Source organism: Drosophila hydei, unplaced genomic scaffold, assembly GCF_003285905.1.
Source record: "Drosophila hydei strain 15085-1641.00,03,60 unplaced genomic scaffold, DhydRS2 tig00000063-arrow-pilon, whole genome shotgun sequence".
NCBI lineage: Eukaryota > Metazoa > Arthropoda > Insecta > Diptera > Drosophilidae > Drosophila > Drosophila hydei.
Window position 1 is genome coordinate 815,357 of NW_022045657.1, and position 23,133 is coordinate 838,489.

Genomic DNA, 23,133 nt, shown 5'->3' on the forward strand with positions numbered 1-23,133 from the left:
ATATATTATATATCTTGACTTGATTATCATAAGTAAACAATAAGAACACACTTCAACTATATGTAATTAATTAATTTTAACAACGATCATTCAGATATGAATGTTAAAATATTTGATTGTTTTTATGAACACTTCACCTTATTATTAAGGCTGTCAAAACACATTTTACAGATAACTGTACACTCTCCAGTCGTCGAACACATTCTAAGCAACAGCTGACTACAAGCCGCCATTTATAGGAGAAGAAAACTTTTGCTCTCTTTAAAGCTCTTTTTGCAGCTTTCGCTCTCTGACGATATGCTCTCCACGTAATTTTTAATATGAGCTTTACGACTTCTCGTAATGAACGAGCGGCGTTCTCTACATATGTTAAATTTGAACTACTTTGTTTATGCATCAGTTTTCTTTGAGGATACGAAATACAATTTTATGGTTATTTAATTAAAGCTAATTCCAATGTTTCTGAGATTTTAAATGGGCCTATAAATAAAAAATGGGTATTATTATGTACATACCATTTCATAACTATTAGATAAAGTAAGCTAACCTTTTCCGCAACTTTGAGTAACGTATCAAAGTTGCTATGACCCGTATCCATGGCCATGTTGTGAAAGATCTTCGTCTCACATTCTGTCAGGAGTTCGAATGGTGAACCAAACTCGACCATCTGACCTGCATCCATGACTATCACCTTGTCCGAGTCCATAATCGTGTTCAGCCTGTGTGCTATAGTCAGCACTGTGCATTCCTTGAACTTGTTTCTTATTGTCGCTTGGATGAGCGCATCTGTCTGTGGATCAACATTGGCTGTAGCCTCATCCATTACTAGAATACGATTCTCGCGAAGAATAGCGCGTGCTAAGCACACTAATTGCCGCTGCCCCACACTGAAGTTGGTGCCACCCTCTGAAATCTTGCTTTGAAGACCACTAGGTAGCTCGCTGATGACAGGCTTCAGTTTGACTTCCTCCAGTGCTTCCCATAGCTTGGCGTCGCTGTACTCCTCAAATGGATCCAAGTTGTAACGCATGCTACCCGAGAAGAGGACTGGTTCTTGAGGTATGATGGAGATCTTGCTGCGCAAATCGTGCAGACCCAGTTCGTTCGTGTTGCGATTGTCGATGATGATGGAGCCATCGTTGTAGGACAGGCGGAAGAGGGCGTTGATGAGTGAGGACTTGCCTGCACCTGTGCGACCTACAATTCCTACTTTTTCCATGGGTTTGATCTCGAAGTTGAGGGACTTCAGCACATACTTGGACTGCGGATCGGGGAAGTAACGAAGACTCAGATCGTCAGCTACGATTTGACCCTGCTCCGGCCACGTGGGAGGAGGTTTTTTGCTTGGCTGTGATTCATAATCGCCCTCTGGTTCGATCTCGTCATATTCCACGACACGTTCCACAGCTGTCATGGTGTTTTCCAGCTCAGCTGATTGTCGCATGCCCCACTGAACCATGCCAGTCATACCCATGGCCTGAGTAATGGCTAATCCCACTTCTCCAGAGTTTTCGGGTGGATTCATGAAGTAGTTAAGTATAATAACGACTATGTATAAGGTGCAGAAGCAATCCAGGTAGTAGCCAAATGCTCGGTTGGTGGACAGGAAGGTGTAGTAGCCGGAGCTGTGGAGATCCTGAAGATTGTCGAACTCTGCAATCAGCGCTTTTTGGGCTCCCATGGCTCTAATTGTGGGCAATCCATTGAGCGAGGAACTGATGTGGGAATAGATTGGAGACCTCGCCACTGCCTCCAATCGCTTAACATCTCTTGAAGTTTTCAAGTAGAACTCTCGAATGTAGTAGAAGATGATTGCCAGGCCAAGAGTGAGAACGAGATAATAAGGATTGGTTATACAGATTACAACAATAATGCCCGTCAGGGTGAGGAAGATCTGCACCACATCTAGCATGACTGTAGGCAGCAGCTCGTCTATTTGTCCCAGATCCTTCGAAAACCGATTCAATATTCGACCCGAAGGATTCGTGTTGAAGAAGTACATGGCTGCTCTGGTTATGCCACGGAACATGGCATTATGGAGCTTTGTGGAGCTTCGCATGGCCAGCTTGTAGAAGAGCATGGTCCGTGCCATGGTGAATACGATAACTGCTATATTGATTCCCGTGAAATAATATAAGTCCATCGAGTCCGGTTCTTTCTTAGCGGTGTTTTTGTTTTTGTCAACCCTATAGGTATATTTTAATTAATTTAAGTTAAGTGGAAAAGTAGATTGATCTTACCAGTAGGAGAGAAAAACATCAGCTGAGGAGCCTACGATTTGTGTCCCTAAGCAAAGGAATAGCAGAAGACTAATTAATAACCAACCACTCCCTGCTGTAAAGTATTCCCTATAAATTCCCAGGCCAATCTTGCCTTCTACCCGCGTCTCTTGGCGAGTCAGGGGCACTTCGTGACCTATGGACTCGGTCAATGAGCTTAACGAACTGATACTTTCTGTTTGTGACGTTTGTCGGTTATATGATTTCGTATAATCAACGGAATCTCTATCTTTGATTAAATCTTCATGGTTGCTTTCTACGATTTTTTTGGGATCGGTCAAGAGTTGAGCAAAGTCCAAGCCACTGCGCTGCATCGTCGCATATGTTCCCATTGCACTGATTTTTCCCTTGTCCATGATAACAATAAGATCTGCGTGCTCTAGAAACTGCAGCTGATGTGTCACCAATATGACCAACTCGCTTCTCAAATACCCTCTCATGCACTGATCAAACAGATGACGACCCACATGTGTATCCACAGCGCTGAGTGGATCGTCTAGCAGGTATATGTCCGCTCTACGATACACAGCTCTTGCCAGGCTGATGCGTGCCTTCTGTCCACCTGAGAGAGAAGCTCCCCGCTCACCAACGATCGTCTTATCTCCCTGAGGAAGTAGCTCAAAGTCACGTTCTAATGCACACTTCTTGACCACTGTTCGATACCGAAGTTTGTCCAAGGTTAATCCGAACAGAATGTTTTCACGAACAGTTCCAGTGAAGAGCCAAGGCTCCTGAGCAGCATAAGAGAATTTGCCATTGACTTTAAGGCTGCCTTTGTCAGCGGGCAGTTCGCCAAGAATAGATTGGATCAGACTCGACTTGCCTGCACCGACGGACCCAATCACAGCTACCAGCTGCCCGCGACGCAGTCTTAGATTAATATTGCCTAAGGTATTCTCAGTCATTTTGTGATCCCAGTTCGCATAAAATTCAGTAAATTCAACGAGTGCATCGTTATGAGTTTTGTTCTTTATACCATCTCCGCGAGTATCAATTGCTTTATCGGTTGCACAGGTAACTAAAGTGGGTATATAAATATCATTTGATTGTTCTTTGATCAGAATCTCCTCTCGATGCATAAAGGTCTCGAGACGTTTGATGGTCACCAGCAGCTCCAATAATTGAGTAATGCTCATGGGGAAGAAATTGGTGACTGTTCGTTGAAGTAAGCTGTAGTAGGCTGTAATGAAGAAGGCCTGTCCGGCAGACAAGATGTTTTGTAGCAGAACGAAACCCACCAGACTGACAAAGGTAAAGGTGCGGGACAGACACATGCCAAGACCAATTAGAATACCACGTATATAGTTGATTTGCCTAATGCAGATCATCTCATTGTAGCGTGTAAGCTCGACAACTTTTTCGAAGGGCTTCTCCCAGGCGTACATTTTGATTACTTGTATGCCCGATATGATCTCGGTCATCATACGGACACGTTCGTCAGTGCGCAACGCTGTTAGCAGACGTAATGTTGAGGTTCTCCGTGCCAGGTACGATTGCAGGGGTAGAAAAAGCAGCATTAGGGTCACGCCAAAGAAGCAGGCAGCTCCAATCTGTTATACAATATTAAAAACAAATCATTGTAGCTCGTTAGCACTGTATAGGATATGCTTTACTTCACCTTTTCATACATAAGATAAGACACAACAATCAATTCGAGCGGGCCTAGCCATAAATAATGTATGTTGTTCAAGACTGAGTCAAAACGGCCCACATCATTGGACAGGAGGTTTACCATCTGACCTATGGAAGTATCTCCCAGAGCTGTATGACTTAAGCGCAGTGCCTTCCGATAGATCAGACTGCACACCGCAACGCGCATTTTCATGCCCAGATGCATAATTCCTAACATACAGGGATGTCCTGTGATAACAGAAAGTAAGGCAGCAGCTATTAGGGCCACTGCATACAATTGTGCCTTGATTGGGCTTGGATTCTCGCCCGAAAAATAGGCCAAAACACCAAACAGGCAAATCGGTTGTGTTACCCTATGAAAAGTTACACATAAGTCAAACGATCTGCGATATCTCAATTATTTTCACTTGCTTGGTTAGGAATTCTTTGGAGCCGAGCAACAGTCCAGTCAAAAATAAATGCCATCCGAATATGCGTACCAAAACGCGTCCCAGACGAGGCGGCTTCTTTTGAGTTGATCTTTGAAGCAGTTCTTCGTCCCAGGCAGCAGACAAGCGATCTCCAAGTGTGTCTATTTGATTTAAAACTAATTTCATTAGATCTTAAGTTATCTTAATATATTTTACCTGATTTGTGCTCTTTGAGTGGTCTATATAAATCTGATTGTTCCAGTGTCTTTTTATGGCCCTTAAATAACAAGGGAAAGACAAAGCTTCGAGGTATTATCGGTCAATATAGAATAGAAAACGAGAATACTTTATTGTTTGCTTAAACAAGCTTAAACGTTATCTTATAAGAAAGAAGCAGAGTGGGCCTCCTTTTTAAATTAAGTGGCGCCGAGTATTGGAGATAGAATATATAAGAGATAAGATATCAGAAAGCTGACTTTTAGTTATGCCTGTACTATCAATAACTGGGCATATTGGAGTGGAACTTACAACGACCTTGACTTATAATCTTTTGTTTACTTTTATTTACTCATTCGTATATAGATAGAGAATTAAAGTCAATTTAGACGGACTCATTAATGAACCAATTAAGGTCTTGCAACTCGACTCACCAGAACATGAGCTCCGAGAATGGATTGTTCCGCTCGCGTGGGCTCTCCGGCAGTTCATCTGCTTTTATTCGTATCATTTTTAAATATATATTTTGTAGTGCAAAGCTGAATATAATAACACTAATTAAATTTTACTTTCGCTTATTTTATCTATTTCACTTAGGTATCCAAGCCATAAATATGTCTTTATTTCGCCATTCAATGCAATTGTTGAATGAAAAACATTTGTTGCGCTTCATTTACTTTAATTAACCAACTCTTTACGCAGCGGCTGCAGAACGCGATGTCAAACTGAGAAATCTGATTGATGTTGTCGGTTTTATATAAAGTTTTTGCTCTCTGCAAAGCTTTCGCTCCCAATGTCAAAGCAGTTTTACATCTTATCACATTGTGCTGTCTTATCGGTGAGCACGTTTTTGTCAGTCATTAACTTTTAACACTTTCCGATAAGATAAATGAAGTGTCACTGGTAAGAAATAGGTAGTAAATATTTACTAATAAGCTATTTACAATAAGCTACCAGAAAAGCTTTTCAGATTTCAGCTGCACTGCTTTGTTTGTTATGTAAATGTAACCTGCTTGATTGGCATTTAAATCCGAAATGTTTTTCTACTGCTTTACTTAGCGGTATATCTACATATTATTAAAGCTTTATATACATTTTCCCCAATTTTCAAATGATTAAAGTGTCCACATTTTATTAACTTTTAGTTTCAATATATTATTAAAGTTTGTAGAAATAATACTTTAAGTAACATATACAAAATCAAATTAGAAGCAGTAAAATTTCTATGAGGGATTCGCTTAAAGCTAGCCACTGAGAATATTTAAGAGAATATTCATTGGTTTTACGCAGTTTTCTGCTTTTGTGATTCCAAATGGGCCTGTAATTTTATAAAACTGATTATCACCGGTTCTCAAAGTTACAGAATTTAGTGCTTACCTTCTCCGCAACCTTTAACAGCCTGTCAAAACTACTCTGACCCGTCTCCATGGCCATGTTGTGAAAGATCTTCGTCTCACATTCTGTCAGGAGTTCGAATGGTGAACCAAACTCGACCATCTGACCTGCATCCATGACTATCACCTTGTCCGAGTCCATAATCGTGTTCAGCCTGTGTGCTATAGTCAGCACTGTGCATTCCTTGAACTTGTTTCTTATTGTCGCTTGGATGAGCGCATCTGTCTGTGGATCAACATTGGCTGTAGCCTCATCCATTACTAGAATACGATTCTCGCGAAGAATAGCGCGTGCTAAGCACACTAATTGCCGCTGCCCCACACTGAAGTTGGTGCCACCCTCTGAAATCTTGCTTTGAAGACCACTAGGTAGCTCGCTGATGACAGGCTTCAGTTTGACTTCCTCCAGTGCTTCCCATAACTTGGCGTCGCTGTACTCCTCAAATGGATCCAAGTTGTAACGCATGCTACCCGAGAAGAGGACTGGTTCTTGAGGTATGATGGAGATCTTGCTGCGCAAATCGTGCAGACCCAGTTCGTTCGTGTTGCGATTGTCGATGATGATGGAGCCATCGTTGTAGGACAGGCGGAAGAGGGCGTTGATGAGTGAGGACTTGCCTGCACCTGTGCGACCTACAATTCCTACTTTTTCCATGGGTTTGATCTCGAAGTTGAGGGACTTCAGCACATACTTGGACTGCGGATCGGGGAAGTAACGAAGACTCAGATCGTCAGCTACGATTTGACCCTGCTCCGGCCACGTGGGAGGAGGTTTTTTGCTTGGCTGTGATTCATAATCGCCCTCTGGTTCGATCTCGTCATATTCCACGACACGTTCCACAGCTGTCATGGTGTTCTCCAGTTCAGCCGATTGTCGCATGCCCCACTGAACCATGCCAGTCATACCCATGGCCTGAGTAATGGCTAATCCCACTTCTCCAGAGTTTTCGGGTGGATTTATGAAGTAGTTGAGTATAATTATCACTATGTACAAGGTGCAGAAGCAGTCCAGGTAGTAGCCAAATGCTCGGTTGGTGGACAGGAAGGTGTAGTAGCCGGAGCTGTGGAGATCCTGAAGATTGTCGAACTCTGCAATCAGCGCTTTTTGGGCTCCCATGGCTCTAATTGTGGGCAGTCCATTTAGCGAGGAACTGATGTGGGAATAGATTGGAGACCTCGCCACTGCCTCCAATCGCTTAACATCTCTTGAAGTTTTCAAGTAGAACTCTCGAATGTAGTAGAAGATGATTGCCAGGCCAAGAGTGAGAACGAGATAATAAGGATTGGTTATACAGATTACAACAATAATGCCCGTCAGGGTGAGGAAGATCTGCACCACATCTAGCATGACTGTAGGCAGCAGCTCGTCTATCTGTCCCAGATCCTTCGAAAACCGATTCAATATTCGACCCGAAGGATTCGTGTTGAAGAAGTACATGGCTGCTCTGGTTATGCCACGGAACATGGCATTATGGAGCTTTGTGGAGCTTCGCATGGCCAGCTTGTAGAAGAGCATGGTCCGCACCAGAGTAAATACAATGACAGCTATATTAAGGGCAGTGAAGTAGTATATATCAATTGGATCCGAGTCTTTGTCTTCAACGTTTTTGTTCTTGTCAACCCTAGAAATATAAAATGTCAGTACAATTGCTGTTGATAGAAACCTCTTTATATCTCACCAATAGGACAGAAAAACATCTGCTGAGGAGCCCACAATTTGTGTACCCAAGCAGAGGAATACCATAAAACATATCATTAGATAACCACTGCCTGCTGTGAAGTATTCCTTGTATAAACCCAGGCTGATCTTGCCCTGGACACGTGTCTCTTGTTGGGTCATGGCTGGGTCCTGGGCAATAGACTCGGAAAAGGAGCTCAATGAGGTAAAGCTGACATTGCGCGAAGGCTGGTTAGATTTATCCGTTTTACTGCCACGCCTGCTACGTGAAGCTAAGCTGAGACGATCCCAAATATCACCAGGCTCGCTGTCCTGATCAGTATCTCCTTCTTTGGTCTTGTTGGGATCGGTCAAGAGTTGAGCAAAGTCCAAGCCACTGCGCTGCATCGTCGCATATGTTCCCATTGCACTGATCTTTCCCTTGTCCATGATAACAATAAGATCCGCGTGCTCCAGAAACTGCAGTTGATGTGTCACCAATATGACCAACTCGCTTCTCAAATACCCTCTCATGCACTGATCAAACAGATGACGACCCACATGTGTATCCACAGCGCTGAGTGGATCGTCTAGCAGGTATATGTCCGCTCTGCGATACACAGCTCTTGCCAGGCTGATGCGTGCCTTCTGTCCACCTGAGAGAGAAGCTCCCCGCTCACCAACGATTGTCTTATCTCCTTGAGGAAGTAGCTCAAAGTCACGTTCTAATGCACACTTCTTGACTACTGTACGATAGCGATGCTTGTCCAGGGTTAGTCCGAACAGAATGTTTTCACGAACAGTTCCAGTGAAGAGCCAAGGCTCCTGAGCGGCATAGGAGAATCTGCCATTGACTTTAAGGCTGCCTTTGTCAGCGGGCAGTTCGCCAAGAATTGATTGTATCAGACTCGACTTGCCTGCGCCGACGGGCCCTATCACAGCTACCAGCTGTCGGCGACCCAGTTTAAGATTAATATTGTCCAAGGTATTCTCTGTGGATTTGCTATTCCACCTGGCATAGAATTGTGTAAAGTCAACAAGAGATTCGAGGTTCCCATTGGCCTTAGGTACATCGCCACTACCCTTGTTGATTAGAGACCCATTTTCCTTGTCGCTAGCCACAGTAGAGTGCGGAGCATCAATTGATTTGTCTTGGACCTGTGTCTCCTCCCGATGCATAAAGGTCTGCAGACGCTTGATGGACACCAACAGTTCCGCATACTGTCCGATGCCCTGTGGAAAGAACATGGTGACCGTGCGGCGTAGTATGTTGTAGTAGGCAGTGATATAGAAGGCTTTTTCAGCATTCAAGACGTTTCCCTGGAGCACAAAGCCCACCAGACTGGCAAAGACGAATACGCGAGAGAGAAACATGGCAAAGGATATGAGTATGCCACGTATGTAATTCACTTGTTTGATGCAGATCATCTCCTTGCGGCGAGTTAGTTCTATAAGTTTGCCAAATGGCTTCTCCCAGGCGTACATCTTGATCACCTGAATGCCCGATATAATCTCGTTCATCATTCGCACACGTTCGTCGGTACGCAAAGCCGTACGCAAACGGAGCACCGATGTCTTTTTGCCCAGGAAGGCTTGCAAGGGAAGAATAAGTAACATGACCGCAACGCCAAAGAACGCTGATATTCCTATCTGAAAATGAAATAGGCATTACAGAAATAAACAGCAACAGCCTTATCTTTCGGCAAGGTACTCACTTGTACGTACATTAAATAGGTGATCACAATGAGCTCTAGGGGTGCCATCCATAGATAATGTACGTTGATCAGCACAGTGTCAAAGCGTCCCACATCATTGGACAGCAGATTCACAACTTGACCGATTGTAGTATCACCCAGCGCAGTACGGCTCAGTCGGAGAGCCTTGCGATAGACTAAGCTGCAAAGAGCCACGCGCATCTTCATGCCCAGATGAAGAACGCCAAGCATGTAGGGATGGGCAAAAACGACGGTGAACACAGAGCCTGCCATAAGTCCAGCTGCATAGAGCTCCGCCTTCATTAGATCCGAATCCTTGCCCGCGAAGTAAGACATCATGCCAAACAGACAGATGGGCTGGGTTACTCTAAAATGGTTATGATCAGACATGGATGATGCGGTATGCTGTTCAAGAAGCAACTTACTTGGTTAGAAACTCCTGAGTAACCAGTAAAACGCCCGTCACAAACAAGTGCCAACCAAACACTCGGCTTACCACATGCCCCAAACGTGGAGGCAGATTTACAGCTGATCTATTTGCTACTTCTTCATCCCAGGCAGAACAAAGGCGGTCGCCAAGCGTATCTAGAGATAATATTATCACTTGTTATTACTAATAATCCAAAAAGATACCTTGGACATGTCACTCACCTGACTTGTGTGTCTTGAGTGGCCTATAGAGATCCGTTTGCTCCAGTGTCTTTTGCCGCCCCTTAAACAGAACGGGCATGGCAAAGCTTTATGGAAACAACAAAGATATAAAATAGATAACATGACGACGCTTTGGTTGACAACAATGACAAGAAAAGATAATTAAGATAGGTCTAGGAAAGTTTACTCGACTTTCAGTCGCTCTTTAGATCACAGTTCATATGATTATTGACAGATAAATAATATATCTAAGACACAAAAGACTGAAGAACTTATAGAGTCAAACAGTTAAGACTATTAAAGTCCTATTAACTAATATTATTACTTTAAGCAATTGGCTAGATCGTGGAAATTAGTGAACAGCTCTAGTAAATATTTAGGGTATCTCCTGTGCTATCAACTATCGTATAAAATCTTAGAGTTAACTGCAACAATTATGACATATTTCAAAGTTCAAGCTTTTTTTTTTGTCTGTGCTATTAGCATAGGGATCTATTAGCACCTCGAAAGATAATATTTATTTTTATCGGATTCATATCTCTATGCTTTCAGCTGGCCGTTAGACAAAGTCATATTGATTCAATGTTGTCGCTAACGACAAATCACATTACATATATGTACGGAGGTACGTACATATGTATGGCATGTTGACCAAACCCGATCAGATTTTATTAGCTTATAGCTACATTTAGCTGACGGTCAATATTAAAGTTGCCTTAAGTGACAGCCAATTGAATAACTTGAAATAATTCATGCAAATATCTATGGGCATGTACAGTATGATATATGAGCATAGCTATATATATATATATATATATATATATATATATATTTTATATATATACCTAACTGCCTCACGAGCGGCTCCCTCAGTAAGAGGAGCTCCCTTCGAACGCGCTAACTATGTAAATTAAACGATCCACTGAGTACAATAATAACAAACTCGAGACAGTTGTCACTATCAGCTCGAAACGTTGACTTTATTCCGACTTACCAGAACATCAGCTCCGACAAGCAATTGGCGCGCTCGACGGGATTCTCCTCCAGCTCATCGGCTTTTAATGATTGCATTTTGCTCTCTCTTGCGTTTCAATTTGATTGCAATAAAAATATTTTTTACACATACGCCTCTATTGTTTTCTATAGTTATAATTATAGTATTTGATATTTTAATACTTTGTCCGGATTTGGCGACTTTTTCTGTGGACTTGATTAGCACCCAGCAGCAGGCATTGCAGACACGCGCTTGTCGTTAGTATAATTTATTTATTTTTTTTTAATAGCGTTTTGCCTTATAAGATATATAGAAGTATAGCTATAGAAAATTTTCCACTCGAACCATATTTGAACTTTCGAAAGAGTGTCACAAAAACGTTCTAACGCACATGTTGATAGTTTCATTTAAGTTTCTTTCTTTTTAGATATCAGATACTCGCTCTATAGTAGCCGAATTGTGATTCTTTATATCTCTGGTGTGCGAGCTTTCACATTATCACAAGCTAGATAACATAATTTCATCACTGTTGTGTATATACGCGTGTTATATAGATTATGAATTTTTGTTGTTGTGTACGTTCTTTTATTTCAATTTTTTTTATTATGTATGTTTCTATATTACTTAACGAGAGTTCGACGCAATATGTAGATTCCTACTCGCGTTCGCATTTCGCGCACTGCCGACAACCGTTGTTCACTCTCCGAGCACCAAACTCGTTCTAACACCCAACTCGCCTAACTTTCGTTGGAGGAAACATCAACATCTGTTTACTCTTTCCGCTCTACCAAGCGTACGCTCGATGAACTTGACGCGCGCTCACTCAGCTGTGCTGAGATTTAAAGCAGAGCGTTTTTCGCTCCGCTTGCTATCTTTCTTACTCTTTCCTGCTAATCACATTTGTTGGTTTCTCGCTGAACTTTGAGGCCGGCCGGCATATGTTCTCAATTGATTGCATATTGCAATCTGACAACTACCTGTAATAAAATTATCAATGCAAATATTTTAAAGAGAGCGTCCAACTAAGTGCAAGCAAAATCGGTTCTATATTTTGTATCACCTGTTACATGAGCATTTCAAATGAATCTATTATAGTTACGCATACATACATAATAAACATACTTAAAAATAATATATGTTTTATGCATTTATATAAATTACAAATATATTTATATTGAAACAATCTTTAAACACATTTGAATCGCCACAAAGCTTCGATCGTGCAGTTAAAAGTTTTTTCTATTGCACTGCTTTGTTAACGACATTGGTTCGAAACTTAGCTAATAACAAAGCAGTTTAGTTAAAAGAAAATTTTAATTTCATAAGTCTGGTCCCATTGGCTTTTAAATGTGTATGAAGTATGACAAATAAGCGATAAAAATTTATATGTATGTATCTATATCTATATATATATATATATATATATACATATATAGTATCACAAATCATTAGAAAAAATAAAAACAAATGATATAGATAAAGCAATGTGGGTTGTTTGACGTATGGTATGGTATGGTATGACATGTTTTCATTCTGAATTTCATTATTTTCCTGCATATCAATATATGTTTATCTTAAATAGCTTGAGATACGAAACAAGTGACAGCTGCAACGCACGAATGCCGAAAACGGTAATTGAATTAACGAGATAAGAAAGCAAAGGAATATAATTTGGTCTACACGACATATGAGGTCTTTGTGGAATTGCATTGGATTGCCTTTTATGGATTTGAATGCTCGATTAGATTATTCATACAATTGGCTACAGGCGGGGGCGCACATACAAAAGAAAGTATTCTAAGAATAATACCCAAGGTATTATTATTGTTGACCCACAATGGGTATTATGTATAATATTTATATACATGCAAGTAATCGTAGCATCAGAAGATTCCACTTTAACTTGCAGTTCTCACAGCATATGAAGCACGAATCGTATGGACGGCTCGTTTGAATCAATTTAGGTGCAGGCAATTGATCATGTTAAGTTACGAGAGGTTGTTCACACAACACACACACACATATATATAATTACATATATATATATATATATATATATATATATATATATATATATATGTATTCCATTATATTGTTTTTCTGGTTCAATCAAAAGAGATCTAATTGCTAAATTTAATATCAAGTTTGTCATAAAAATATGTATGCAATGGTCAAAGCTTGCGCAATTAATGATTCTTTGATTTTTTCGATAATCCAATGTTACAAAACAACACGTACATTCCCATCTTTATGCCTGTTTTATGCAATATTTATCTGCATGACTTTAATTTACGCCTTTATTTGAAATTTTATTGGGGTATCCATATCGATAACGTTTGATGCGTGCTCCCTATATAAAAATCCCTAGCAAAACTTACGCTCTCCTGCTTGCGCTCTCAGATTACTCAAGTGAAGCTTTTATTCAGTTTTTAGGGGCTGGTAACGCTGTACGCGCACATAAAAACAGTCCGCTTGAGAGAGCTTTCAGCAGTGGTGGTCCGATTTTCGTGTTACTCAACCAAGTGAACGCATTTAAAAAATTGTAAAAATGGCATCTTTCGTTGGCAAGAAGTACAAGCTGGACAAGTCCGAGAACTTCGATGAGTACATGAAGGAGTTGGGTAAGTAGCTAGGATTTTATTTATGTTAATATAGAGCAAATAGTATTATGTATGCGTCCGATGGCACGTGGAGTGCGCCATCAAGCGAGTGAGCGAGCCAGCGTGAGAGTGTGAAAAAGAAGCCGAAAACGCAGAGTAAAAAAAAAGCCGCTAGCCGGGCGGCTTTTTTTTTTGCAGATGTGCAAGAGAAAGATGATAAAGTACCAGGGCCAATAGAAATGAAAAACGTGGTTGCAAACAACTTGTTTTTTTTTTTTATGAGTTTTTGACTCATAAAGGCTGCTGCTCCGCTACAGAGAACTTTATGAATCAGGTGCAAAATTCATTAAGAACCTTATCGGGGTCGAGCTAATGGGGCAATAAACTGAAAACTACTTTAAAAAAAGCTGAACTTTAGTCGAAGAAGGTTTGTAATTCCCATGCAAACAGTTTCTACGCTTAATTACTATATTTTACAATGTTTTAATGAATTTTTGCCCTTGTTCACATTGAGTATATGACGGAGAATAAATTAAAACAAATCATTTTTTGCAGATCTAAAAATTAATAAAAATAGATAAGTATATATCTGCAAGGTGTGGTAATTCGAAGAAATAGAAAAAAAAAAGTAAAAATACTATTATTTGACAGATAAAAATCATTCTATGCTATATAGAGTATGAGTGAGTCTAAACTAGCGTAATTTCGACAAACAATAGTCTGTCTAGGCACCTACTAAATTGTTTAGACAATAGTCGAACTTTGTTCTGTTTAGTCTAGTGCGGGGTTCAAGTTGTTTGAGGATTTGGAAACTTGATTCATTACGGCATATGTATATGTTTCTGTTATTTTGTTATTTTTTGCGGTCTTTTTCGTGGTTTGGAGTGTAAAATCGAATCACAAACAAGATCTCGACTTTCAACATCAAACGTCGACACTTTTAAGAGGTTTGGATTACCAGATTTTTAATGAAAATAACTATCGAAAGAAAAAAAAAAAAAATAAAATGACTGTTGAGACACGTCAATAATACTTGAACTTTTATCTGATTGATCGATGCACCTAGATCGTATATAGTAGAAATGATAAACAGTTTAGCAACATAGTATATTAATGATAATATAGTTTCGAGATTACGGATTTTGTGCGTTTGTTGTTGCACCTTGCACCTTATCAATACAGTGGACTGTATAGCAACAAAAAGTCGTTAGCCGATTTTTTTCTATTTTTGCGAACTTTTTCCTAATCTATGCCAGTCGAAAGAAATTAAATACAAGGGGGGCTCTTTATTATTTGGGCGCAGCTGTTGACGTTCCCGAAAAGTTTCCCTGGGAACTTATCGAATCATAAAACACTCGAGACCCAAAGGTTGTCCACTTAAGAGACTTACAAGTACATAATTGAGCATAATTGATTTGTCTCTGCAAATTGATGGTCAACAGGGGGCAGAGCTCTCTATAGAGTCACTGTATATATATATATATATATATATATATATATATATTATGTATAATTTATATATATCAATATCATGTGTGTATATACACTTGTGCATTGCGATAAGGTTCGCTTGCACCTCGCTTTGTTCGTACAGTTTGCTATATATATATACATATATTTATTTAGGCTGACCAATTGATAAGTACCGGAGGCTGGGCGTCTGTCCGTTCGTCCGTTTGTCTGTCCCCCCAGCAGAGTCCACATTGTTAACCTTGAGCATGACTCTCGATCTGCTGTTGGTTTTTCTCTGTCTGGGTTACTTGCTGGCAACTTCATAATTCAGCTTTATTATTTCAATTAAATACAATATGATTTGCATTGTGTATGGGTCTTCAACTTTGACAGAGTAATTCAATTAGTAACTGTCCAAATCTTGTTTATAAAGTTTTATGAATCGGTATACTTTTTACCGTACTTTGAATTGCATTCCGGCAATTATTTGCAGCAGCTTGGACTAGTTTGAATAAAAGTCAATATAAATATTAGAAATAGTGTCAAGTTATTTAGAAGTTCGTGGAATATTCACTAAATATGTATATTGATTAGATATTTGAATAATTAAGCATATTATTGATTGAGTAAATTTTTAATATTTTTCAGGCGTTGGCATGGTTCTGCGCAAAATGGGCAACACCGTCAGCCCCACTGTGGAGGTTACCGTGGAGGGCGATACCTACACATTGACCACTACATCGACATTCAAGACCTCTGCCATTAGCTTCAAGCTGGGCGAGGAGTTCGATGAGGAGACTCTGGATGGTCGCAAAGTCAAGAGCGTGATCACTCTCGATGGCAACAAGCTGACGCAGGAGCAGAAGGGCGACAAGCCCTCGACCATTGTGCGCGAGTTCAACGACAACGAGCTGATTACCGTGAGTCCAGTCAAAGTCCAATGTTCCCTTATCGATCATAACTATATGTATATCTTATCTTTTATAGACACTCACCATTGGCAGCATCACGAGCGTGCGTGTATACAAGGCAGTCTAAGCACCCATTTCGACTGCAAAACATGACTGAACTATCAACTGTCTAAACTATATTTGCATTATGAACTAATTCCCAGCTTAGTAATATATATAGTGTTATTGATTAACAACACAGCAAAATATGGAAAGAACTGCACTTTAATGCTAATGTTTATTTATAAACACACGCGTATATCTGATATATGCCTGTAAATGACATGTGAAATTTTCAAAATGCATTTGAATAAAACTAATATTTCGCTTTAAATGTAAGCTTTTACGTATGTTCGTAAAATATTTGCAATATTGATTTTATGCATAATCTAATAGGAATCGAAGAAAGTGCTTGTAACGCTTCCAATAAGAATCATATAAGGCGATCATTAAAAATTCCAATCGCCAAAGTAAAGCTTTATGCAAGTTAGGACATTCCAATGGAATCGAATTTATGATTCTCATAAAAGCTCAATTGGAAAAACAACTAATCTAGCTTTGGGTTTAATGAAGAGTAATAATTGCAATAAGGAAACCCATTAAAAACTGCGATAACGTGCTTGAAATGAAAATAAGTGCAAATGCAAATTTGTTGCAGTATGTTCTCATGATCTCTTTTTCAGGGTTTTATGTTGATTTAGTTTGTGGGCGGCTTGCTTCATATCATATCAAGTTGATGTGAGAAAAGTCAATTTGAGAATATGATCTGCAGTATAAATAAAAGTACATATACATATATGTAGATTGCGAGAGTCTTGAGTTGTTCGCTGACATATGCAACACAATTTTGACCCACGGTACATCACGACGCTCACACCCACACATTTCCTTTCTGGAGCTGTCGTCACTTTAACGATACACATATATATATATATGTGTAAGTGTAGGAACAGTTAAGGCTGTGTGGGTGACTCATGCGCAGTATAGAAAGAGGGGAAATCGTGATTGGCTCTCGCCTTGGTTAACAGTTAGGGTTCCAGTTCCAGTTTGCCGGCTCCGCATATAATATAGTATTTATCCACATGCGCTGCTGATTAAACAAAAATTGTTTGGTAAATGAAAGAAAATGATAAAAACTTTTTATAATGTGTTATAAACTGATAACATTTATATCGATTTACTGGCTAGAGGCAAACAATGGTGCATGACTTAAATTAATCAGCAGCAAGCACACACAGAGTGTGAGTGTATGAGTGTATGTATGTGCTCGCATTGTGTAATAGCTGCAAAGCAGCAATATAAATAAATTGTTGTCTATTTTACGGCTGTTCGCTGCGTGCTTTTTTCAGTGCATACAACAAAGTTCGTTTTCTCGCTGTTGCTTAACTAGCGCAAGGGCGAGCTTTTCCAGTTGGAAAAAGCTCCGGCAAATTGTGGCGAGCCAAACGGGTTTTGCTGATTAAGAGACGCAGATCGTGTTTTACTTTATTTTTGCCGCGTCGTCATAAATGAGGCAAAATCCAGTATCACGCCATCGCCGTTACTTTTGCTCTTCGTCGCCGCATCGGCCACGCGCTCTTGCTTCCACGCGCTCTGCAGCGCGATCTGCGGCGAGCAGCAGTTGGTTAGTTTCTGCTTGTTTACAAACGGGCTGCTTATTTGAATTTTTGTAGCTTTCTCTGCGATTGGAAAATGAAATTTTTTTCAGTTGAGTCGCTGCCCTAGCCGCGAACGCGTCGCAGTCGTATTCCAATCAGCTCATTAAAAAACGTCGGTCAAAGAGCTCCAGTGCCAAAGTGAACCAATTATTGCATTTCTTCCAATTGTTATTAAGTGAGTTGAGCTTAGAACTATAGTGCACTTTATTGCACACATTTCCAATCAGAAAAACCGATCAGTTACCGGCAGCCGTTCTCCAGCTAAAAGCTTGTTGGAATTCCAATTGTTCGCTAGGCTGTGTGTGTGTGTGTGTGCGTGGGAGAGCCCAATTCCAATAAAAAGTTATCATTCAACTTTGTTTATCTTTATCAGCAGTGTTTGAGTTTGTTCAATTGATAAAAAATTAGAAAGAAAATTCCAAAATAAACCAGCATAATTATTGCAAGTAATACGATAATTTATTATGACATTGCAAAAATTATATAACAAAAAAGTCGAGTACAAAGAGCGAAACAAAAAGAGAATTCTTATAGAGTATTTAATGTATTTCTTCTTTCGTTACGTTTCAAAATACTATCATACGATCTTAAGTAATCGCAATCAGTTGCAGATGTTTCCGTAGCAATTGACAATTCTCTCTATTGGAATTATACAACATAGATTTTTGTTTTTGAACTTTGGTTTCAAGGTGAAAATCGACGCGATAAAATCACGAATTGTCACGAAACAAGCAGACGTTATAGATTAGCTATAGACATAACCTTAGCAAACTACTTAAAGAGTTGCAGTATAGATTGTATATGCTGTTCGCATTGAAGAATGGGGTATATAGGGCGATTAAATATTAACGATATTCGTATATCGTATTATTATGAAAATTATGTGAATATTCTGATAAGAATCATAGCTCAACAGTTACAGTTGCATCAGTCATGAATGGTCCTGGTGTTGTTTTCCTGTTCATCGATTGTTTGCTATAATTAAACCTATTGCTATGCAGCGAGCTCTACGAGTTTGTTTGATATCTATTTTAAGACAGCCTTTCTTCACACACCCTCGCACAGTTTAATGCAGAACTGGCCGGGCATGACAGATAACTCCCACTCAATTTAAAATTTCCTAAATTTAAGTGAAAATTTTTATTTATTTTATATTTTTTGTAAAAAAAAATATACAGAGAATATATTTTTTTTCGCGAATTTTGGTAAACTAGTCAGATATGGATCGTTCCCGTGTGCCTTTATTTCCAAGTCCCTACCAGAGGAGGCCCTGGATGGTTGATAGCGGAGCTGCGGCGGCAAGTGGCTCGAATGGCATAAAAGGCATTATTGCCGGTGGTATTACGGGCGGAATTGAGATCTGTATCACCTACCCCACCGAGTACGTAAAGACGCAGCTGCAGCTGGACGAGAAGGGGGCCAATAAACGATATAACGGCATTGCCGATTGTGTGAAGAAGACAGTGAATCAACGTGGGTTTTTCGGACTTTATCGTGGCCTCAGCGTCCTGCTTTACGGCAGCATACCGAAGTCGGCAGCCAGGTGAGCTTTTACACTTCCAAATCCTATCAGGTCACCTAGCTAATTGACTCACCTCACAGGTTTGGCGCCTTTGAATTCCTGCGCTCAAAAGCGGTTGATTCACAGGGCTACCTGAGCAATTCCGGGAAACTGCTGTGTGGTCTGGGCGCTGGCATTTGTGAGGCTGTCGTTGCCGTGACGCCCATGGAAACGATCAAGGTGAAGTTCATCAATGATCAGCGCAGTGCAAATCCCAAGTTCAAAGGCTTCGCCCATGGCGTCAGCGAGATAGTTAAAGCGGAGGGCATCGGTGGCATTTACAAGGGTCTTTCGGCAACGATATTGAAGCAGGGTTCCAACCAAGCCATTCGCTTCTTTGTCATGGAATCTCTGAAGGAGCTATACAAGGTAATTACAGTTTAGTCACAAAAGCTTCTATAACTATGTGAAAGCCAAGGCAAGCCTGCTTCAATCAAAAGCATTTTTAGCTTTAGTTTAATTTTTCGCAAACTCACACCCTTCTCTCTGCAGGGCGATGATCCAAAGAAACCAGTACCCAAGTTGTTGGTGGGCACGTTTGGTGCCATTGCTGGCGCCGCCTCTGTATTTGGCAATACGCCCTTGGATGTGGTCAAGACACGTATGCAGGGCCTTGAAGCGTCCAAGTACAAAAATACGGCGGATTGTGCAATGCAAATATTCCGCAATGAGGGTGCTGCGGCGTTCTACAAGGGCACAGTGCCACGACTCGGCCGTGTGTGCCTGGATGTCGCCATCACGTTTATGATCTACGATTCATTTATGGAGGTATTCAACTCTATTTGGAAAGATTAGATGTAGAAGTAATGTTTAGTTATGGTCAAACATTAATTTGGTATAGTTTTCATTTATTCAATGAACATTTTTGCTGCAGACGTGAGAAGCGTATATATTAAAAATTTTAAGCCAGAAGGATTTCGCAACGAATTGTAAATAGAAAATAAAACGCGACGTATTGTGTGGAGCTCTTATTTAATATAATCTATGTTTTCCAGGAACTAAGTGTCTTATTAAGTAAGTTTAGTGACTCTCGGAACTAGAGAAGCGAAGATAAGATAACCTGAATAGTCAAGCCCACAAAATTCCACTTGTAAGAATTTAAGATCAGCACAGAAGATAATCATTATAATGAAAGATATCAGATCTTCTTAATGATTGTGCAGCTCATCATGCAGAAGAACAAGGTAGATCAGCTTCACACTATAAAGGCTGTTTTCGTTTGAAGATCGTAGATCAAATTAAAAATCTTAATGAAGGTTATCATTATGATAAAGCATGTATGCGCAGATTATTATTTTTCATGGTGTTATTAATATTTATTGTTTACCTAACGCAATAATAGAGTCGAAACACAGGTGTGCGACCTGCAGCGGGGTCGCCTTTACATAGGCGGCATCCCACTCAAAATTGAGAGCATCTCTCTTAAGTATGTTTCAGCGTTCGTTTTAATACTCTTTCAAGATGTAAAAAGAGTCTATTGAGATTTTCTCGCATTAATATGAAAACTGATCTTCCATTAACAGATTTATAGAGTAAGCTAGATTGACTCAATTCACGATTCTCAGGCAGACTATATATACATATGAAATCGGAGATATAAAGGAAATAACTGTAGTAAAATGCTTCGAAGGCATTTAATAATAAACAAAAAATTCAAGTTAAATAAAGACTCGATTGTCATACAAGTTTATATGCAACAATCGTGGCAATCGGTATATTTAAATACTAGGGTATATAATATAAGCTTGCACCATTTGAAAGAGAGTTACGTCTAGTTGATAGGCAGCTAACGTACCACGTTGAGTGGTATGGAGCCATTCTTGCTGCTGAGTATGCGGGCCAGCGTCTCGTCCAGCGGTGAGCTAAGCTCTTGCCAAATGCATTTGCCAATTAGCGAAATTTCCTCGAGCGGCGGTCTGAAGGCGACTAACAGATTCAAGCATAGACCATCGCTTCCCTCGTCGCTGTTTGTGCCGTGCTCCACGCTAAGCAGACCATGCGGCCGATGCTGCGGCAGCTCGGCGCCAAATATTTCGATCATAAATTTGCGCAACGTCGAGTGCAGGCTGCGATTCGGATGCATTTCAACGGTTGGAAAGTGATGTGCATTCTTCTCGCTTATGAGTATGTTCATCGAGTTGCTAGCACGCTTGCGCGCCACGGCCAGCACTCGTAAATAGTTGCGTTTGTGCGGATGACGCGTGGGCAGCACATTCGCATGCCATTGCGGCTGCTTTAGCAAACCCTCCTCTGTCTGTAGCAGCTTCTGGTGCTGATGATAGGCGCGTCCGATTTCAATGATGCTGAGTATATCGTTGGCCCGTAACGGCACTTCCTTCACATTGCGCAGCCACAGCGCTTGTATAGACTCCGCATCCGCATCGGCTGGTGTCTTCAGCCGTCCACCTGTAATGCGACCCGTTAGCACAAAGCGAAACCAGGACCCACCAGCCGATTCCACGGCCAGCAATGTAGTCATCTCCGCATTGAGGCCCGTCTCCTCGAACAGCTCGCGTGCAGCTGCCTCCGTAATCGACTCGCCCCTTTCCATGCGGCCGGCGGGCAAATACCATTTACCTGTGTGAAGGCAAACAAGCTTGAAACGATGTCAATTTGCCAATTGCCAACTCACCTGCGCAGCTGGGCTTGGCCTCCTCGATCATGAGCAGCTCGTCGTGCTCATTGAACATGACACAGGCCACAATATAGTTAATCGTCTGCCCGACTTTCGGCACAAAGTCACTCGTTGCCGATGGCTGTACGCCCTGCGCCTCGGCCGTCGCATTTTGTTCTTTTAATGAGAAGTCGCATAATTCTGTTGTTATATCGCCCAGATCTTTGGCGTTCAATATGCTACGCACTTTCTCCTCAATCGAAGACATCTTGCTTGCGAATATATATTTATATCTTCTAAATATGGTTAGATGTGACCTGTTGCGAAAGTGTGTGTTAGAAATTATTATATTGTTTGGTGATTGATGACAAATTGAGTTGAACTTACGTTTAGCACAAAGTTCCGTGGCAAAATGACTCAATTGAACCAAACATGCTTGGCTTAAATTATGCATATAGCAAAAAATAATATGCAAATTATGAATTCTTTAAGCGCGACTCTCCAGTTGTCTGAAACGCACTCAAGAGCGGGCAAGATGTGACTGGACAATAAAGACGGCAATCAGCTAGCTTGTTTTTTTATAATTTTGTTCTTGTAATTGCTGGCACACAGGTGCTTAGTAGTCTGCTAACGACGCAAAAGCAAACGCGACAACGAGCAATACATATATTTGGCCTGTATTTTTCTATTGATATCGAAATAGATGTCAACAACACCAACAAAAAGCCGCAAGACAGGTTTTACTCTATGGAGAGAAAGTGCATTGGAATGTCTGTGTTGCTGCTGCTGCTGCTTCTGCTACTTGAGCTATTTCTCTAGATGCTGCTGTTGCACATCAGAAAGAACACGTAGTTGTTACACAGCCCCCGATGGCAGCTAATTATTTGTACAACACACAATAGTATTGTTTTTAATTAAGAATTCGTGGCATTTGCTTGCAATCTTTCTTTGTTTACATATGTTAGCTAGTGTGACCGTAAGAGTACTAACTAAAAAATACTTCACAAAAATACCAAATGTTGGTATTAAATGAGAACAGCTGAGTTGATGCGCATAGCTGCAGGGTGCCTCAAGTTAATTAAATCGTTTTTTTTTTAAATATTGAGATATATTTTTAAATTGGCGCGTGTGTATTAAGTGCTGCACCCAAAAGGCACACACTCAAATGCTCACCCGCCCACACATGCTGTGCCAATAACAATCATTCAATTTTTATTGAAAATTAGCTAGCTAAACAGCAAAAGGGCGGCACAGTTGATAGATTAATGCAATTTAAGTAGATAAATATATGTAACGAACTGCCTGTATTAGCATTACGCACTTATTATGTAGGCGAACGGCCCGGAAAGT

The 23,133-nt window shown here is 40.5% G+C and overlaps 5 protein-coding genes across 12 annotated transcripts; 2 read left to right on the forward strand and 3 right to left on the reverse strand.

Moving 5' to 3' along the window:
- Positions 1–273: 273 nt before the first annotated feature.
- Positions 274–5,142, reverse strand: LOC111604594 (probable multidrug resistance-associated protein lethal(2)03659). Its single transcript, XM_030222925.1, has 7 exons — positions 4,972–5,142; positions 4,538–4,623; positions 4,323–4,482; positions 3,898–4,264; positions 2,241–3,829; positions 548–2,186; positions 274–480 (listed from the first exon to the last, which is right to left on the reverse strand). Exons 1-7 carry the CDS (start codon positions 5,046–5,048, stop codon positions 448–450), a joined length of 3,951 nt encoding a protein of 1,316 aa, XP_030078785.1. The 5' UTR covers positions 5,049–5,142; the 3' UTR covers positions 274–447.
- A 523-nt stretch (positions 5,143–5,665) lies between these two features.
- Positions 5,666–11,317, reverse strand: LOC111604565 (probable multidrug resistance-associated protein lethal(2)03659). Of its 2 annotated transcripts, XM_023322665.2 has the most exons (7): positions 10,949–11,317; positions 9,955–10,040; positions 9,729–9,888; positions 9,304–9,670; positions 7,611–9,238; positions 5,915–7,553; positions 5,666–5,855 (listed from the first exon to the last, which is right to left on the reverse strand). In XM_023322665.2, the coding sequence occupies exons 1-7, from the start codon at positions 11,023–11,025 to the stop codon at positions 5,820–5,822; spliced, it is 3,993 nt and encodes a 1,330-aa protein (XP_023178433.2). In that variant the 5' UTR covers positions 11,026–11,317; the 3' UTR covers positions 5,666–5,819. The 2 variants fall into 2 exon arrangements, with proteins under 2 accessions (XP_023178433.2, XP_023178434.2); XM_023322666.2 differs by lacking the exons at positions 9,729–9,888; positions 9,955–10,040; positions 10,949–11,317 and having other exon boundaries at positions 9,314–9,432.
- Positions 11,318–13,422: 2,105 nt separating this feature from the next.
- LOC111604559 (fatty acid-binding protein, muscle) lies at positions 13,423–16,220 on the forward strand. Its single transcript, XM_023322659.2, has 3 exons — positions 13,423–13,569; positions 15,649–15,920; positions 15,988–16,220. The coding sequence occupies exons 1-3, from the start codon at positions 13,497–13,499 to the stop codon at positions 16,036–16,038; spliced, it is 396 nt and encodes a 131-aa protein (XP_023178427.1). The 5' UTR covers positions 13,423–13,496; the 3' UTR covers positions 16,039–16,220.
- Positions 16,221–17,404: 1,184 nt separating this feature from the next.
- On the forward strand, positions 17,405–20,140 carry LOC111604558 (putative tricarboxylate transport protein, mitochondrial). 7 transcript variants are annotated; one of them, XM_030222816.1, is made up of 5 exons: positions 17,405–17,574; positions 17,659–17,783; positions 18,827–19,151; positions 19,211–19,538; positions 19,662–20,140. In XM_030222816.1, the coding sequence occupies exons 3-5, from the start codon at positions 18,829–18,831 to the stop codon at positions 19,962–19,964; spliced, it is 954 nt and encodes a 317-aa protein (XP_030078676.1). In that variant the 5' UTR covers positions 17,405–17,574; positions 17,659–17,783; positions 18,827–18,828; the 3' UTR covers positions 19,965–20,140. The 7 variants fall into 7 exon arrangements, with proteins under 7 accessions (XP_030078676.1, XP_030078675.1, XP_023178422.1 ...); XM_030222815.1 differs by having other exon boundaries at positions 17,406–17,574; positions 18,823–19,151; XM_030222813.1 differs by having other exon boundaries at positions 17,407–17,574; positions 18,787–19,151.
- Positions 20,141–20,875: 735 nt separating this feature from the next.
- LOC111604557 (8-oxo-dGDP phosphatase NUDT18) lies at positions 20,876–22,758 on the reverse strand. The gene is made up of 3 exons (XM_023322650.2): positions 22,171–22,758; positions 21,802–22,100; positions 20,876–21,746 (listed from the first exon to the last, which is right to left on the reverse strand). The coding sequence occupies exons 2-3, from the start codon at positions 22,049–22,051 to the stop codon at positions 20,956–20,958; spliced, it is 1,041 nt and encodes a 346-aa protein (XP_023178418.1). The 5' UTR covers positions 22,052–22,100; positions 22,171–22,758; the 3' UTR covers positions 20,876–20,955.
- Positions 22,759–23,133: the final 375 nt, after the last annotated feature.